This window comes from Alosa pseudoharengus, unplaced genomic scaffold (genome assembly GCF_046254945.1).
Source record: "Alosa pseudoharengus isolate Yale_2024_CS ecotype anadromous, Long Island Sound unplaced genomic scaffold, YU_APseudo_1.1 YU_APseudo_1.1_scf_24, whole genome shotgun sequence".
Taxonomy (NCBI): domain Eukaryota; kingdom Metazoa; phylum Chordata; class Actinopteri; order Clupeiformes; family Clupeidae; genus Alosa; species Alosa pseudoharengus.
The window spans coordinates 11,326,282-11,346,281 of record NW_027468689.1 but is presented as its reverse complement, the minus strand read 5'-3'; the positions used below and the strand labels follow the sequence as shown (position 1 = coordinate 11,346,281).

Below are 20,000 nucleotides of genomic sequence, written 5' to 3'. Positions count from 1 at the left end.
GGGATGATCTGGTTGGCTGCGCTCGCGGGCGGGGAGTTTGGATTGGCTCGGCTGGTGGGCGTGATGGTTTGATTGGCCGAGTTCCGAGGCTGTGTGAAAGGGCGAGGAGGTGTCCCCGTAAGACTCGTGCTTTTCGCTCAGATACAGGAAACGTGTAGACCGCCCAGGCACTGTTGCTTTTGACAGCCCCCACAAGTAATGGTCGCAAAACAGTGTGAAGAACTTCAGGAGTGAAAAACAAGTTCTAGAACTGCCTCCATGTCTTTCTGGACTCCCAAATCATCTTGTGATGACAGCCTTCTTGTAGAGAGTACAGTAATAATATATGCTGGCACAGCATTCTGTGGAGGTTCTTCAGGGGAAGCCATCAGAAGAGAAAACATAACATTTGTGCCGCCAGTGTGTGTTTCTTCATACAGTGTGATAACGTGAAGTTTCTGATCTTTCAAAAGTCAATATTCCATCAACACAAATGTATGGCTCTTACAACACTATCCCTTTGGAGACAAGTTCAGCAGATATTCTCACTTGAGGTGTACACCTATTTTTACATCCCCTGAAAAGGATCTGTCTGAGAAAAGTATGCTCGAGGTCATTTGTAACATTTATAACACAGCACTGTTGAGTATACTTGTTTGAATAGTCTTTATAGAAGTGCTGTACTGTATGCCTGGTAATGACTACCATTAGAGTTGCAGCTGTCAGGAGAGTCCCTCATACCCACCTTCTTTTAATTGGTAGCTGAGCCAATGGCTTTGCAAAACTCTCCACTCCTGCTAGTGTGATGCGCCTGGCACTTGTTTGTAATTAGCGGGAAGCCATAACAGCTGAGAAGGACACTAACCGCACCGCTGTTTACCTACGAGGACAGGGGGAGAAGCTAGGAACATAATGGCAGCCATCCAGGGCAGTAACTCCTGCTGTTAACGGCTGGATTGGACTAACAGATGCTGTTTTTTTTTGTTTTTTTGTCAGACACTACCACCTGGAACATGTTCATCTCGGTATAATACCATTTTATTGAGAGCTGAATATAGAATTATGTAGTACATATGGATATTGGATTATATGAACACAGTAAAGCATGCACAAGCATATATTTGCTCTCGTGATTTAGAGGTTGAGGTGGGAGATATGAGGTATTTTATTTGTTGACATAAAGTTTTGTTGTGGTCATTATGGGGTGTGTGTGAGAACGTTGTACATAGGGGAAGCATCTGTGATTGTGTTCCATGGCCTGTCACGACCTTGTGTCTGTGTGTGTGTGTGTGTGTGTGTGTGTGTGTGTGTGTGTGTCATCTTATCTATTCTGTGATGGAACAGAGAAGTGATGGAAAGTCCAAAGTGACGGAAAATGTCAGTGACATGGGAATCTAGTGCCCACAGCCATAGCCAGTTGTTTCCAATAGTGTCTCCTCAAGATACATCGGGCCTGTTGAGTTTGGGACATAATTACAGTGAACTGATACCGCGCATTCCCAGCGGTAGTTCTGTTTTTGAGAGTGGACATCTGTGTGTGTGTCACGTCATCTCACATCTACTCAGTGATGGAACAGAAAAGTGATGGAAAATCCAAAATGTGTAGTGTCTGTGACATATGGGAATGTACAGTAGCTGCCACAGCCTAGCCCATGCTGTTTTCACATGGGTTCACAGTCCTCCTCCAGATAAATGTGTATGGTTCAGTTTAGGAGATAATTACAGTGTTAAGGGACTGGATTCTTATTCACATCCGTAGCTGAGATTTTGAGAGTGACCTTGAGATTGGTTCTTACTCATACTGGTGACCTTACATCTACTTGATCAGCATTTGAAATGTGAAAGCCCTTACTGTTGTTACACCAGTCAGTCATATCTTCTGTGGCCACCCAGAAACCAGCTTTACTTTGTCTGCATTCAAAATGTCCACTCATTCACTACAGTGCACTATGTAGTTAATAGCCACTACCTAGTTATTCACTATGTAGTTAATAGCCACTACCTAGTTATTCACTAATATCCACTACCTAGTTATTCACTATGTAATTAATAGCCACTACCTAGTTATTCACTATGTAGTTAATAGCCACTACCTAGTTATTCACTAATATCCACTACCTAGTTATTCACTATGTAATTAATTACATTACATTACATTACATTACATTACATTTAGCAGACACTTCTTGACCAAAGTGACTTACATGTCAGCTATATTACAAGGGATCACATTGTCCCCGGAGCAACTTGGGGTTAAGTGCCTTGCTCAAGGGCACAACGGTGGAAGCCGGGAATTGAACCGACAACTTTCAGGCTACTGCACGCTAGCCCAGCTCCTTAACCACTACACTACCACCGCCCCATTAATTAATTAATAGCCACTACCTAGTTATTCACTATGTAGTTAATAGCCACTACCTAGTTATTCACTATGTAGTTAATAGCCACTACCTAGTTATTCACCAATAGCCACTTCCTAGTTATTCACTATGTAGTGCATTCTGTAGTGAACGGGAGCATATTTAGAATGCAGACCTGGTTTTGCATCTTGGGGAAGTTGTAGATGGATTGTAGATGATTCAGTGGCTGGTAAAGACTCCACTCGTCCTCTGAGGCTGAGATGATTGGCACTTCACATTCTTAGTCACAGTGTTGTAATGGGAACTGATTTGAGTTTTATAACCTGCTCTGGTTATATTTCAGCTGATGGATAATGGCATAATTTGTTTGCAAACATAAACAAACATAGTGACATAAAGTTAACTGGTATTTAGCAGACGCTTTTATCTAAAGCGATACAGACTCGCAACGGCAGGTTTGAACACAGGCCAAATGATTGTCAGGCGGTGCCGTTAGCACCACTTCACTGCACCCATATAGATACTATAGATTGTCTTGAGTCAATGTGTTTAGTAAACATCCTCATACCATTTTAATCTTACAACTTAACGTTACTTCACAATGAGTTCACCCTCCTGTGCAGGTAAGAAACTGCATGTGTGTGTGTGTTTGTTTGTGTGTGTCTATGTGTGTACTCACTTGTGAGTGTTTGAATCCACATGTCTGTCAAGCAGCTCTGAGGGGTTCCTCCTTTTTTCTGTTTCTATTTATAAAACTGTCTTTCATCTTTCTTTGTCTTTTCGTCCTATCACTTCCCTCTTCTCCCAACAGACGCAGCCAGTAGTGACCAAGTGAGTGTGTTTATGTGTGTGTGTGTGTGTGTGTGTGTGTGTGTGTGTGTGTGTGTGTGTGTGTGTGTGTGTGTTTGTGTGTGTGTGTGTGTGTGTGTGTGTGTGTGTGTAAGAGTGTTTTTGAATATAACAAAACACCCCTGCACTCATAACTTATAACTGCATTCCGACTGCAGTGGCATTGACGCATACTTGGTGAAGACCAACCCCACCTCCATCCTGTGACTAAGACTTCTTAGTTAGCATCGCCCTGTGTGTGTGTGTGTGTGTGTGTGTGTGTGTGTGTGTGTGTGCCCTGTGCATGTGCGTGTGTGTTCGTGTGTTTGTGTGTGTGTGTCGAGCTGATGGAATGGAGAGGGTTCAGCTGTCATTGTGTGTCACGACCACATATTAGTTCTCCCGCCACTGAGGTTTACTCTCCCCAACTCTCTGTACGATCATAACCCTGACCTGCAGTCAGTTTAGCGGCTAGCTGTGCTACCCTCGCTGTTGTCGTTAGCTAATTAGTTTACAGAAGCATCTCAGCACCACTCCCTCGACAGCGACATAAATCTAATCATTAAGCTGCTGTTTGGAGATGAATAGCCCAAGAACTCTCTTGACGTAAGAGAGAAGATGAAAGATTATTTAGTTGTGGCTAAATGGAGTTATTGTTTTGGCTTGGAGTAGAATTGGCGTCAGTTAGCATTCCCTCACTTGAGTACTGCAAGTGTGAATCATTCCACTCAGACGCAGTCGGAAAAGAATAAACAATTTAAATGGATTCAATTTTAAGTGCTCGAACTTTTTAAATCTCTATGACCCCAACATTGACCTCAGACCCTAATGGCTTGTCTGTTTATTTCCTGGAGCGGCGTAGCGCTGGATCCGGCACTATAGTACCCTATCACAGCCTGTCCCTCACGTCATCAGGCCCTGGTGCAGAACAAGTGGTCAGCATCTGTGGGTGTCCGTCTGACCTGTCAGTGTGTTTATTTAAGTCCTGCGATTAATTACACATGATACTCTGCTGTGTATTAATAGCAATGCTTAGTGCATCACTCTCCATCACACCACTTCCTTTCAAACATACACAGACATGGGCATATCATGTGTGGAGACACACACAATACGTATGTGATAATTGTATTCTTAAACACCCAAAGCGGTGTTTGCTCAGAAAGTCTTTAAAAATGGTTTCCATTCATTTATCAGTCAGCTAATTAAACAGGGTCCACAGTTGCCACCTAGTGGCGATAAGCCATAATTAACACCATGGTGTTTGGAGTCTTCACAAGCAATGCTGAATGTGCAATTTAAATGTTTTGTGTGTGCATATGCATGGACAGAAATACAGACCACTAACTTTGAAGTGTCAGAGTTTTGTAAACAAGCCAGAATAACTAATTTCCTTACTCACAGTGGAATGGCACATATTTCCCTGTGATTTTGTGGCTCATAGTAATGGTATTACATTTCCATCACAGATCTCTGTCCTCTCCTCATTCATACCTACTTAATCAGATATAATGACATAATTGTCTTCCTAAGAATAACACCCGTCTGTTTTCTCAGTTGCTAAAATGACTTCGTGTTTGGTTGATTGTAATTAATTGCATCTGGATTGCATCCAGATATTGTTTTGATTTGATGTGCTCTATTAGATGAATTTAAAAATGCGATGTGCTCTATTTCCTCTGCCCCCCCCCCCCCACCCCCAGTGGCCCCCAGAGTATCCTGAAGTAAGTGGTCTCTCGTGGGATGTAGAGTAGAGGAATTTGGTTTGTTTAGTTTAGTAATGTGGTTAGTTTATCTGTGCAAATCTCTCTGTCCTCCTCCTCTGGTTCTCCTCTGCGTCTCCTCTGTGTCTGCCCCTACCTGCACTGCTGCCCCCCCCCCCCTCCTCTCCTCTCCTCTCCTCCGACACTCCTCCTCCGCTGCATTCCATTCTTCTCTGCTCTCTGTCCACCTGAAGGAAAACTCCTCCCAGGTACATGTGTGTGTGTGTGTGTGCGTGTGCGTGTGCGTGTGCGTGTGCGTGTGTGTGTGTGCATGTGCGTGTGTATATGTATGTTTGTGTGAGTGTGTGTGTGTGTGTTTCTATTTGTATTCATGTGTGTATTTATGTTTGTGTGTATTTTTAAAATAATCTGATAGTGTTTTATTGTTTGTTTGTTTATGATCTGGAGGGTGGACTGTTTGATTATGATGATGGGACAAATTAAAATGGTGATGCTAATTAGACTGATATGATAGTGATGACAGTGGTGGTATTGAGGATACTGATTAGCCCCTGCTGTGTGTATGCGTGTGTGTGTGTGTGTGCGTGTGTGTGTGTGTGCGTGCGTGTGTGCGTGCGTGCGTGCGTGTGTGTGTGTGCGTGCATGCGTGTGTGTGTGTGTGTGTGTGTGTGTGTTCTCCCTCAGGACGGCAAAGAAGCCGGTGCTGACGGCAGAGCAGCGTGAGGCGGTCGCGGCCCCGGTGGCGCCAGCGCCGGACGCCAGTAAGAAGCGGCTGATGGAGGACACGGAGGACTGGCACCCGCGCACCGGCACCACCCAGTCACGCTCCTTCCGCATCCTGGCCCAGATCACCGGCACCGAGAACGGTACGCGCACACACACCCACCCAGCCCTCCTCTCCTGCAGTAGTATAGGTGCATAGGGCAGCCGTGGCCTACTGGTTAGCGCTTCGGACTTGTAACCGGAGGGTTGCCGGTTCGAACCCCGACCAGTAGGCATGGCTGAAGTGCCCTTGAGCAAGGCACCTAATCCCTCACTGCTCCCCGAGCACCGCTGTTGTTGCAGGCAGCTCACTGCGCCGGGATTAGTGTGTGCTTCACCTCACTGTGTGTGCTGAGTGTGTTTCACTAATTCACGGATTGGGATAAATGCAGAGACCAAATTTCCCTCATGGGATCAAAAGAGTATATATACTTATACTTACTTACTTAGTAGTAGTGCTGATGCCTTTGTTTCATTACCGGAGAGCTCATTGAATGGAGCCCTCATTTACAGTGAAGCCAAGATCACATGGCCACAAATGAAGTTCAATACTACACAGCGGATGAAAATGAATATGTAAATTATTACATTATAATATAAAGTAGATAAATAAATATGAAATAGCGTAGATAGAATGGTCAAAATAAATAAAATGAAATAAAACAATAAAACGAACAATAAAAGGCCCAGACTCTGGTGTGTCTCCTCTCCTCCTCCTCTCTTCTGCTTCTCTCCTCCTCCTCTCCTCCTGCTCCTCCTCCTCTTCTGCTCCTCCACTTTCTCTCATGCGTTAATCAACCACATTCTCCATCTCTCGTCTCCACCCTCTCAGCTCCTCCATCTCCTCCATCTCTCCCATTCCTTTCTATTTCCATTTGTACTAGATGTGTGCTAGATGTGGGTTCTGTTTACCCACTCCTATCCACAGTTTTTCTTTTGAACTGGTTTCTTCTTTTCACATCTATCCTCACTGACTCCATCTTTCCTCTGGCTCCTACCCTAAGTATGGTGGTGGTCTGTAATACAGTTCCGTTCGCGTTGCGTCTGCTGCAACAGTTAGCTGTCCACCATAATCAATGGAACTGGCTACACCAGACGTGATAGCGGCGCGTACAAAATGAGACCAGTCTTCTCTAGTTTTTATGCTCTGAGAATGGAGAGTTTCAGTTGTGCACCCGGTGTAGCCGGACAGACAGTCCGAGGGGCCGCCCTCTCCTCACTCAGCTCCTTAGTCTCCCCTGCACAATTATAGCGCCTCTCCTAAATAAATAATAAATTATCTCACCCACCTGAATCGCATCACCTCAGAGAGCGCAGTGGTCACACGTGGTCATCTTTTGGCCAGACAGGCTCTGGCACTGGGAGGACAAGCGGTGTGTCTCATGATGTGAAAAGCTTGTGCATCAGTTTAAACTCATCAGTCATGATGAGAGAGAGAGAGAGAGAGAGAGAGAGAGAGAGAGAGAGAGAGAGAGAGAGAGAGAGAGAGAGAGAGAGAGAGAGAGAGAGAGAGAAAACACGAGTGTGTGTGTGTGCAGTATGCTAGCTCCACAAGTAGAGGGGTTCATACAGGCTTCATGACGGAACACACACACAGGCTGCCAGAGACTAATGCAGGGACTGACGGAGTGGCACAGTAAACCTGGTGTCATTCATCCACAGACACGTCGGGCACATGGCGTTCTTGTAAAGGATGGCATGATACTCGGGCACAGTGCCAGGCTATAGACGACAACCCTGTGTTCCTGCCTTGTCAACACTCGTGTGGCACCAAGCTTAAAGTGCCACTCTGCCCCTAAGCCCTGGCAGCTCTACTGGGTATATGCGACAAGGGGGATGCCCTGTGGCTCATTTGTGCTGGAGTGTGTGAATAACGACATTCGCTAGTGTTCACTGAGTCCACTGGTCGTACCTGCCAACAATCCTTTTTTTTTTGTCTGGGATTCTCCCTTACTTTAAGGGGTCATCCCTGGGCACCCTACCATTTTATTTATTTATTTTTATTTCTCCAGGGAAACCAGGAAGTCTGTAAATCCCAACTAGGCATATACACCCCCACTTCCCCCCGGACAAATCTCCCGTGTTTTAAAAAGCTAAATGTGGGCAGATAGGCCACTGGTGCTGAGGTTGGCTCAGATGGTCCAGCGGTTATTCTAGGCTTTGCTAAAGGTAGAATAATAGGGAGTAGGTGCAACGTGCAGCTGCCAAGGCAACGTGCCTGAGGCCTGCAGATTTATGCAGATGGACGCGAGTGTGTTTGCACAGCTGGGCTGGACGGGGGATGCTGCCTGGTAGGTTAGCAACCTCAGAATGTTCCCCCCACCTACACACACACACACACACACACACACACACACACACACACACACACACACACACACTACCCCATCCAGACACATACGTATGCACCGGCAAATAGCTTGTACGTGTATATGTGCTTACTCAGATAGATATCCACACACTCACACACACACACACACACACACACACACACACACACACACACACACACAGATGAACCTTATTTAACTTAGGCTAAAGAAAATACCACATGACAGAAGAAGGAGCGTGCTGTGGTGTGGTGACTGCGTTACGTTTTTCATCTGCTGGTGTAACCTGATCTCTACTGGTCAGCACAACAAGGGATTCAAGTTCAGCACGATTAGTGATTATAAGTGATCTGTAGTATCAAACCACCGAGAATCATCTCAGAAATCTATTTTTATAAACTTTGCAAATCCAATGTACTTACTCTTTAAGCTACTTAGCTACATGTTGAGCAATGATTAAAAATCTGATAAGGTCATTTGGGTCAACACTGTACACGTTTAATAATTCAATGGTTTCTTAACCAGTGCTCACTGCTAAAACCTTAAAAGCACAAGCTTTCTGTACACAGTTGAAAGCATCAGTAAAAAAATAAATAATTTCTTACAAAATTTGAACAACCACAGCATAATCTGTCAAACTCATGTTATGCTAAGCCATGATTTGTTATTCTCATGGCCCTGCACCAGTGTAATACGGTTTATTCACTACTTGCCATTTCCAATGTATGGAGGAACTTAGTCACTTATCTCTCTTCTCTCTCTCTCTCTCTCTCTCTCTCTCTCTCTCTCTCTCTCTCTCTCTTCTCTCTCTCTTGTCTCCTCAGATCAAGCTCCAGAGAACAGCTCTGCAAAGAAGTAAGTGGCTGGATGGTGGTGGTCTGTCTGCACAGGCTCTGGTGCTGTGGTCGTGTTGCTCACTCCACACGCATGTGAGCGTGACTGGTGCCCGAGTGTTGTCGTTACTGTTGCTAGGCATGTTGCCGTGCGGGCTCCGCCAACACGGGCTCCGTCACGCTCCCAGCGGCTGGGGTTTTTCCTGGGCCGTGAGTCCAGTTTCCGGTGTGGTTCGGAGACTTCCATGGGGTAGGGCGGGCCGCCACATCTGAGGGGCCCGCAGGAGTGGCCTGATGATAGGCCTGACCAGCAGCCAGGCTGGGCCCACCTGGAAGAGTGAGATGCTCTAATTTGCTGAAGTTTGCCCTCAAAAGCCAGTTTGTGTGCACAAATAGGCTGGCATGAAATTTCTGTGGGCTAATCATGTGGGATTATGGGAGATTGAGTTTTTCCAGGAAAACACAACCAAGTTTTGCCGCCCGAGATGTTTGGGATTGTCTGCCGAAAGGCAGATTAGCGAGACAAGCGGTTGGCTCTGGGAGAAAGGGCCTGTGTTTGGAAACGCTGGCCTCATAATTCAAACCAGCACCGTCATTTTCTGCATGGCCCGTTTGAGTGTAATGACGGCTAACCACAAAAAACATTTTGGATAAATGTCACAGACCTCATGTTTATCCGTTGTGTTTGGTGTACGCATGTGGATGCGTGTCAGACTCTGCATGCTAGCGTGTTTTTGCATGTGTGCACTTGTGACCAGCCTTGCTTTTTTTCTCTTTCAATATGGTTCAAATGGTTCCTCTGGTCTAATGACTTTCTTCTTTATTTCCTCGCTGCTGACCCTTTCCTCTGTCCTGTCCTGTCCTCTCCTCGTTCCTCGTGCCGCTGTCCTCTTCTCACGATCCGTCTGCACGGTTGCCAGGGTGACCAAAGTGGACCCGGCGGTGGTGGGGCCCATGTACAACAAGCTCCGTGACTGGCACCATGGGGTCTCAGCCAGAGTGCTCAACGTGCAGTAATTTAGGACCCGTGTGTGTGTGTGTGTGTGTGTGTGTGTGTGTGTGTGTGTGTGTGTGTGTGTGTGTGTGTGTGTGTTTGTTGGTGTACAGTGGTATGAGACTTTGTATGCGTGTGTGTCTCCGACTGTGTATGCATATGTTCATTTTTGTGTGTGTATTTATGTGTGGGTGTGTGTTCACACACACCCACACATACATACACACATAAAAATGACACACATGTGCATGTATTCATGTATGTGTGTGTGTGCTTGTGTGCGTGCGTACATCTGTGCATATGTTCATTTGTGTGTGTTTGTGTGTGTGTGTGTGTGTGTGTGTGTGAGTGCTGCACACTGCGTGCGTCATTCTTAAATTCAAAAAAAAAAGTGGCTAATGATTTACAGTATGCCTGGGAAATGAATATTAAATTAGTGCCCAGAGGGACAAATGTGTGAATGCAGTCAAGAGCCAGTGATGAGCTCTGTGTCTGTTTAAGTGCTCTGTCCCACGAGTGAGTGTGCTTCTTCTGAGAAAACTTTTATTTCCCCCTGTAGTCTTTCACACTGTTCACTGTGATTAGAAATGTGTTTTAATTTCTCCCCTCTGTCCTCTGAGAGAGTTAAATAGAATTCCTGATTTGCGACGTCCTTCTTTCTCTTTCTTCCCCCTCAGCTGCACTAGCATATAGTTTGATAGTTTGTTAAACTGCTGGATTTTGTCAATAAAGTGCCTCTGATTTCTCTGGTCTATTGCTTTGCCTCTTCTCTCTCTTTCTGGTGTCTGCGTAGCTTGGCTCCTTCTTCTTCTGCAAGCGTTGCAAAAATGATGTTATTTCACATGTGGCCACGCCCTTTTGTCTCTCAGTGAAGTTTAGATTTTGAATCCCAAAACCTGTTCAGGTCAGTCAGCCCTGTAACTAGGCAATTGAATAAAGTAAGCACAAAGCTATTTATTATGTGCTATTGATTTTCTAACTCAAGAGCTGCAATGTCTCACGAAGACAAGTTTGTGGGGCATTGTCTGAGAGACTTTAAACACTATAATGTATAATGTGTTTACTGTAAGCTCCATTCAAAGCCTCTGTACACAGCAGTGCAGGTGGTTCGCTGAGTCAGTCATAATTAGCGTGGGAATGGAACTGGCTTTTTCTCTTCAGATCAGGTCTCATAATGAGCCTGACTGATGGCGCCACCTTGTGTCTAATTCAGGTCTTTGCACTTGGTTGGTAGAGTAAAGGAATGATTGCAGTCACTGAGTGAGAACACAGACAAGTGAGAACTGGACATCACATTCATTGATATTTATGCTTGGAGTTACAGGTCATATCCAGTGAATGGTTAAACCAGGTTCACAGATTTATGTAGCGTTTTGTTCTGGCTTCCATTAAAAATGTAAGGCCAGAACCTTCAGAATTCATAAGTGAGTGCCAACACACACAGTTTCTCTGCCTCAGTGTCTGCCTGAACATCTGCTAATCCCAACATGGCTAGGACCGTGATGCCTCCTGTGTCTGTTGGGTTGGTATTGCTGACCATGAGATTGCTCTACAACACATGATTTATCCTGTTAAGCGGTGTGGGGTGATTGGTCTATAACACATGACTTATCCTGTTCCTCATTGTGGGATGACTGATGATAAAGTGCAGCCTTTAGGTTTTATTCAGGCTAACCCCAACTCAACTTTTAGCACATTCATGCAGTATCAGTTCATTCTTTCAGAAGTCTTTCATAGTGCAACATCACTGCAGGCTAATGATTTGGTGAGGAAAGGCCGTGGGCTTCTGTGGTGGCTAAGTACGACAGAAGTTAGCTGGAAATGCTAACATCACACAGTAGCCTCAGGACTAAGTTGTCGCACTAAAGTGCATTCGGAAGCAAATAAAGTGGTTGTTTTAATGAACTAACTTTTAATCTCCTAAACGAACTTTTCTGCATTTAATGAACTGAGTTCTAGTTTCTTAACAAGTTTAGCATCAGAGGCGCCATGTTAATTAATCCTCTTTAGCCCAATTCTCTTGTAGATCTTGCCATTTGTGGCAAAAATAATATGTGCTCATTAAATTCCCATCCCTCTGTCTGTGGCACTCTGTAATTAGTTTTTTTATTCAGCTGCTGAGTTGAGTCCTGAGTTATTGTGCTCCCAGCAGTAGAGTCACTTATGATGAGGCCTATCCATGGTGTGAACTCTCGGCACATCTCCCACACAGCTTCAGTCAAGGAGAAAAAAACTGATCCTTTAAGTCAGTGAAGAAACTCGTTTGTTTACTTGAAGGCACCACAAAGCCAGCACAATGTCTTCAAATATAACACAGTGCTTACGTAGGCGTTCTAATGAAGTTTTAGACTTCATCTAGGCTAAAGATAACATGAGACAAGTTAGATAAGATGGGTTTGAAAAAGACTGTATGCTGGATGTGCACTTGTGATATAAAAGTTCCTACAGTAAGTTCTGAAGTTCTTGAAAGATTCAGCGGCCGACCCCTGGCTGAGGGGCGTGTGGATGAGAAGACAAGTCCAGGTTGGTGCAGCATGCAGGTCGGACATTAGGAATCAGTTATTGGGGGGTTAGAAGTGACTAAACATGGCCGTACCTCAGTTTTAGTTTTGGCATCACCCTAAGGTTCAACACTACAAAAAGGCATGGAATCATGCAACCTTCATAATATATCTGGCAACAGATGGTGTCCAGTATGGTAGGAATGTAATGAGCTCTAGATTGTGTATTTTTTTATTTGACCAACATTCTAATCTGTTCCCTGTTCAATTTTCAATATTATGTTTTGTATTTGTGTGTCGCTTTGGACACAGGTGTCTGCCAAATCCATAACCATAACCATAACCATAATTGTCAGTTTAGCGCATATTAGTAAATCTTGACTGAGTCTAAAGAAAATGCATTTGTATCTATAATATTTTGTGGACTTCTTCTAAATCAATTGGATGATGTTCTGTCAGTGTTTTACAGTACAGCCATTTTTGTCTTTCCTTTTCTCTTCTCTGCTCTTCTTTTCATCATCTCTTTAACCCTTCTCTTTTTTCTCTCCTCAGTGAAGTGGTCGAAGATATTCACTCCAGTGCTCCCCTGAAATCCAAAGTGTCCTCTGGAGGCCCTCGCCATGGTAACGGAGTGGCCCCACCTGCCTCCAAGCCCTGGCAGTCCAGCAGCACAGCAGGTTAGAACCCAGAACGCCTAGAAGCTTCTAGAACTCTTCAGTACGCGCAGACCCTTTATGCCCTCTACACAGACAAATGATCAAGTCATGCTGATGAAGTCAGATCCATATCTTCTCTTGTCAGACAGGTTAGGAGGTCTGGAGTCACTCATGCGAGGTTTTATTTTGACGGAGCTGTGTGAGGTCACCCTGTTAGACGTTTAATTCCAGATTCTCCTCGGTCGGTGTGGGTAAACAAAGTGTGAAATTGCTTTGTAACATGCGAGATTCTCACTCTCTCTTCTCTGGCACCAGTGATAAAATGCCAGCATCTCTTGGGATCAGATTAGACTGAGGTGCAGTTCAGCAAATATCCAACAGGTGTCACTGCATGCTTTCCAAAGACAGCAGTTTGCACAGCAGTTGAGATGTGCATGAAAGTTTTTCCTGCCCCTGAAGTTGTGACCTTTGGGTAACACATTTCAAAGGACAACTACTTTTGTGTGGAAATCTCATGTGAAATACTTTCATAACGCATTGTGAATTTCGAGATTTAAACACGTGAAGTGTATAACAGGCATGATAGTAGTTTTGTAACCATGGATGTAGTTTTCATATAGCTTCTCAATTATAACAGTAATTTTTGAGTAATCAATTGTTGGTGTGCAATGCTTTGGGATTCTAAAGCAAAATGTGCCCCCAAGCCATGTAACAACCATACATGCAGAAGCCCTGTAGATCCAGTAGGTCAGAGGTCACGGATGTGGAGACAGGCTTCCTGGGGTTGGCATGAGAAGATTGGTGGGGAAAATCTGCCTAATTAGAGTCTGTCAGTGAATATTAAGAGTGCTTCCAGACTGTGTGGCCGGGGATGGTCCCCAATAATGGAGGAAAATTACTGTCCCTTTTTACACACCCAGACAGACCTCAGAAAGCTGAGCTAGCTCACCCTGTACTGGACATGTGGGACCCATTTCATGCAAATGATCCCCGCAGCAGCAAACCTCACATTTGGACTTAAGTAGCTTCCTGAAAAACAAAACGTTTTTTATTTTTTCCCTCAAATATGGGTACTGGGTTGTTGGGCTACCAGAACATAGACTCTCACCATGTTGCATTAGCAGTCATCAGGCACATCACTTCTTAAGATTCCTGACTTAAATTGTATTGGCAGCATTGCCTTAGAAAAATATATGCTGCCTCATTATCTGTAACACATTTAAAAGGACAAATACTTTTAGGTGCCTAGTTAGTAGTATGGACAGTTAACTCTATAACATATTTAGCTTGACGGGGGTCTGGATTTCTGAAGTTAGTTAGTAGTATGGATAGCTGTGTACTTAACTCTATAACATGTTTAGCATGACATGGGGTCTGGATTTCTGTAGTTAGTTAGTAGTATGGATAGCTGTGTACTTAACTCTATAACATGTTTAGCATAACATGGGGTCTAGATAGATAGATAGATAGATAGAAAGAGAGATAGATAAATAATTTATTGATCCCCAAGGGGAAATTCAAATTCTTCATCCTGATCTAATTAATTGTAATGATGCAGCTATGAAGTATGTGTTGATTGAGGTACCATGTGTTGAGGTATTTGAATATGACTCAAAAACTTCTCAATAACACCTAGGGAAAATCAGATGAGCCAAGAGCCTTAGAGTGCCTAAGTAGGCAAGTTGTGTTAACTCAGAGAGGTAGACAAGAGATAAAGCCTGTGTACTTACATGCATATAAGCATACTCAAAGGATCCAGCTGTTGTGTCTGTTTGCCAGACTGTAGATGAAAGTAGAGGAATGAATCATAATTCATCTCCATCTTCTAATTTGCTCCGTCTTACAATAACGGGCAGTTTATCAAACGACTCTTGAGTCCCTCCATGACAGCCCAGCTGGAAGTTTTTGGATAGAAGTTTAATGAGTTGGATTAGTGAACTTCCCTACCGGAGGGAGCAGTCCTGTGGATGCGGATGAGAGGAGAGTGTTGCTAAGAAGTGTTGATGCAGGTGTTGGAAGGGAGAGTGCTGGATTCAGCACAGACATGGCTATCTGGCGGCAAAGACTTCTGAAGAAGCTGCTGAATGGGCTGGTGCAATGCCTCTCACAAGAAGGAGAAATGTGTGGGCCCTTCAATGGAAAAAATCACTTCAGTCAGCATCTAAACAGACAGACAGACAGACACAAACAGGCAAACACACACACACACACACACACACACACACACACACACACACACACACACACACACACACACACACACACACACACACACACATCTTTATTCCAGCTGAGCTTCCCTGGCCTCTGGCGGTGTCAGAAGAGACATCCCCCAGATGTTAATCAGATGGAGATAAGACCTTTGCTGCACCACACTGTGCCATTCATTCCTCTCCTCTCCTCCTTTCTTGCTCTCCATCTGGTTCACTCTTCCCGCTGTGCTCAGGACATTTCTGTCCTTAGAGATGTCGTCTCGTTGACTTCTTTTTCTCTGCCTTGTTCTAGACTATCTCCTCCTCTTCCTCCTCTTCTGTCTCCTCTCTCTCTCCTTCTTCCAAGCTCTTCTTCTTTCTCTCTTTCTCTCCTCTATCTTGCTCTCTCTTCTTTTCTTCTTTCAGTCCCACTTTCCCATTTGTTCTTGTCCTCTGCACACCCCCCCCCCCCCCCCCACACACACACACACACACACCCATGAGGAAGCTGAGGGGACACCCTCGATCCCTGACCCCCCTGAAAGTCCCATCTTTGATTCTGCTCCCCCCCCCACACACACACACATGCACACACACACACTCACCTCTCTCAAAAAAAACCCTCTGTATTTCCCCTCTTCAGGGACTTGACCTTTGACCCCCCCCTGTCTCTGTACCGGAGGGGTAAAAGAAGGACAGAATTGTCCCAGCATTCCTATCCTGGCGTTCCGGAGCCAGGGGTTATTATTCCAGGTGCCTCCTCCTGTGCTAGGAGAGTGTGGGCTTCGGAAGAGAAAAGCAATCCCTTTGTTTTTGTGGTGTGTGTGTGTGTGTGTGTAGGTGTGTGTGTGTGTGTGTGTGTGTATGTGTGTGTGTGTGTGTGTGTGTGTGTGTGTGTGTGTGTGTGTGTGTGGCGGGTGGTGTGGATGTTCCATTCACAGATGGACAGATGGGAATACTGACAGAAAGAAGCTGGAGGGATTCTCAGGGCATATCCAGCACAGAGCTCTGTTTCTCTAACTCTTAAACACACACAAACAGACACACACACACAAACAGACACAAACACACACACACATGCACACACATGCACACACACACACACACACACCCACTCACACACACACACACACACACACACACTGGTATAGGTGAAATCAAGCTCTTGAGGAAAGGTAGTCCTATTCTGCTGTCTGCTGGTCCATGGGATTTGGTAATGCATTTACAACGTGTGTGAATCTTGAGTTGAGTTCTACTTTTACTCCTCATAAGGAAGATGCATTCCTCTGAGGAAGTACCTGTGCTAGTGTGTGTCTCTATGTTTGTTTGTTTTGTGTGTAAGTGTGTGTGGGTGCAAGCGAGCACGTGTGTGTATGGGTGTGTGTGTGTGTGTGTGTGTGTGTGTGTGTGTGTCTGGCACTAAACTTTCTAATTCTCCCACTCTCTCCTACTCTCAGGTCTGACCAAAGCAGGCGTCCAGCCGTCGTTCGGTCGCGTGAGCGGCGGTGGCGGCGTTCCCAAGCCTGCTCCGGCTCGCCCCGCCCCCCAGCCCCACCCCATGGACCAGGACTCCCTGGTGCAGCGCGCCGAGCATGTGGCGGCCGGGACCCGCACACCCATGTGTGCCGCCTGCAACGTGGTCATCAGGTGCGATACGATACGAAATATATCATACAAATATACAGTATATGTGTGCCGCCTGCAACGTGGTCATCAGGTGCGATATGATGGTAATTTTGATACCATAGATTTAATAGAGACCCAGTCAGACCAATAGTATGAAAAATCAGGAACAGAGTTTATTTACAATGATGCACATCAAGGGAGAGACAGCATGACTTCACCTAAAGATCCATCAGCTGCTCTAACTAGACAAGGAAATAGTTAGAGTTTAAGTATCCTTCCAGGCTGACAGGAGATGCCGTTGGTCATCCCATCTCACGTGGACTACACTGAATCAGACCCTGATTAGTGGCAGCCTGGCAATCCGGAGCAGAAAGCTACTGACGCAGCCATGCAGAACAGTGAAACACTGCAAAGTCATAATATTCCTGCTTATCTCTAAACACAGTCACACACAGATATACACAGGGACAGTACTGATATCATACAGTCAGTACATAGAATCATACTTTTAGTATCAAAGTGACCTACTAATGAGAACTGCAGAACATTAAACCACATATTGGAATATTGGACATAATGCAGAACATTAAACCATATATTGGAATATTGGACATAATGTTCTATTCCACTTTCTCTCAGATACGATACGAAATATATCATACAAATATACAGTATATGTGTGCCGCCTACAACGTGGTACTCAGGTGCGATACGATACGAAATTTATCGTACAAATATATATGTGTGTCGCCTATTAGGAGATCATCAGGTGCGATATGATACGAAATTTAGCAATGATTTCAGAGTACAATACAAAATAAATAAAAACAGCACATTAAAAAAATCGAGAATGGCAAGCTACATATGACAGATAAAAAAAGAAAGTATTTATCTATCTATCTATCTATCTAAACACATATAGACATAAACAGTACAACACACAGCTGTGTCAATCACAACAGTAAGTTGCCCATAACAGACTGTGTCATCACAGCAATCCACCGCTCATGTACCTACCCGTTGGTAAAGCATGGAACACACACTGTTACTGTACCTGGCACACCACACACAGGGGCCGATGCAGAATAGGACTCTAATGACCCTCCATTAAGGACTGGGGCTGGCCCAAGGCTTTTCCCCGGTCTCACAGTAAACACCGGTGCATGGCCTCAGTGTGCTGTTTCCATATGGATCTGTGACATCAGGGACATTAGCTAACAATGCTAGAAATGTCTAAACAGTGCTTATTAACGACACCGCGAGCATACGTCAAATTTATTACAAGGATATTTAAAGTCATACCATTGTAAGAAGCTGTATCTTTAATTCTTTTGCTATGTTTTTATATACTATAGATTGTTTTTCTTTACAAAAATAAGCAAAGTCACTTAAGTTGCAAGGCAACCCTTAACAAATGCTGCCAGTCTGTTTTTATGTTTCTCCAGTTTTAGTGTTACGTCGTATTCCATTCCAAAAGTCCTCGGCTCAGCGCCGATTCGGCCTTGTCCTACCCCAGGGCCAACCTGAGGCCATATGGCCCGCAGCCTTGGTCCGGTCTCAATCATGGAAATAGAAAAAGTCCATGGCTTCACCCCAGACACCGGGGTTTTACAGAAAGGGCCATAATGGACTACATTATATGCCACAGAAGGCTCTGTAGCCAGCACATATATTTCCGGAGGAGCATCAGTGTAACAGAATCTTCTGTTATATTCTGCTCCTTTCGTGTTCACTTGGACACTGAATATCTTGTTTATGCCCAACAGAGCAACTCTTTGACACACACATAACTTTGACACACACATAAAAGCGTCAGTGTCTGAAAGTGCTTATTTACTAGGTGCAAACAGATACACTAAAACAATAGCTGTTATAACGTAGGTGACGGTCCATCGGAAATGTATGAGCTGTTCATGTTTTGGTTGCACAACAGACCCAGTTCAGCACATTGACTTTTACTGAACAAAAAAGTTTTTTTTTAAATAGGGGTGTATATATATTTGTATATTATACACTCGATCACATATATAACACACTGATATAATGATAGACCAGGGGTGGGCAAACTGCGGTCCGTGGGCCGGATCCGGCCCGCCGAGCATTTCATTTGGTTATCAGGCTGTTTTTTTTTCCTGCGAGACGATGTTGGTTAGCTTTACTGCAAACTGCTTTTCACTCTCCTCAGAGAACATTTACAATGTTAATGTCAAAACATCATGTTAAATAGAGATGATAGGCCTACTCTTAGTTATCTCCTTTGCAGCAGATCTAACTTGAACGGCCCGCCGGCCAATTTTCAAAACCCAATGTGGCCCTTGAGCCAAACAGTTTGCCCACCCCTGTGTTAGTCAAACATACTCCAGTGTAAACACATGCACTCTACATTATAAAATGAAATTGAATTGAAGGAATGGCCAATATGCCTGAAAGTGTGTTACTGTACAGTAGGTGTCCTCCCTGTCTGCTAGAACAGTGTTTGGAGAAATACACTGTATTTCTAGTTATCTATTCTTTGTTCACACGTTTGACTTCCTCTGGTTGTCTGCTGTGGAGCCTTCCACCTCCACTGTGCTATGATGAGCTGATTCCAGTAGAGCCGCATGGTCACTGTTGCCCAGTCGCTTCTGGCTCATTAGTCCAGCCTGACGGACGCTTCAGCCACCGGCCACAGGGCCGGCCCTCTGTAATTTTTTTTTTTGTTAGATTTTTTTTTATTATTCATTTCTGTGAGTCATCATAATTAGGTACCAGAAAGTACATCAAATAAGGTAAAAAAGGGGCGGGCCTCTGTCATTAGTCCATTAGACGGACGGCCGGCCCTCTGTAATTAAAGTTCACTTTCATCTGCTCTTGCCCCTCAGCCCTTCTGCAGCCCTCAGAGCCACAGACTGTTCTCTCTCTCTCTCTCTATCTCTCTTTCTTTCTTTCACATTTTATTTCTCTCCTGCTTTTCCTTCTCTTTTTTGCTCTCCCTTGCTCCCCTTTTCTTTCTGTATCGTTATCATTTCTCTCTCTTTCCCTTTCTTTTCATCTCTGTCAACTTCTCTGTTTCTCTCTCTCTCTCTCTCTCTCTCTCTCTCTCTCTCTCCATCCCTCAGAGTCACCCTCTGGGCTGGGGTGTGTAACTGACACCAGCCCCACACAATGGCCGCGGCCCCCCGGCTGACTCCCTGAGACGGCCTCTCCGTCTCGTTGACATCCTAGCTGGACGTGGC

The 20,000-nt window shown here is 44.7% G+C and overlaps 1 protein-coding gene across 2 annotated transcripts in view; it reads left to right on the top strand.

Moving 5' to 3' along the window:
- Positions 1-20,000, top strand: part of pdlim5b (PDZ and LIM domain 5b) — a 77,527-nt gene that overhangs the window by 49,441 nt on the left and 8,086 nt on the right. The window contains exons 5-11 of one of the 2 annotated variants that reach the window (XM_076303137.1): positions 3,151-3,170; positions 4,871-4,891; positions 5,125-5,139; positions 5,576-5,757; positions 8,808-8,838; positions 12,864-12,988; positions 16,617-16,806. In XM_076303137.1, the coding sequence (XP_076159252.1) occupies positions 3,151-3,170; positions 4,871-4,891; positions 5,125-5,139; positions 5,576-5,757; positions 8,808-8,838; positions 12,864-12,988; positions 16,617-16,806 (584 nt within the window). The remainder of the gene's footprint in view (positions 1-3,150; positions 3,171-4,870; positions 4,892-5,124; positions 5,140-5,575; positions 5,758-8,807; positions 8,839-12,863; positions 12,989-16,616; positions 16,807-20,000) is intronic. The other variant, XM_076303135.1, reaches the window with a different exon arrangement.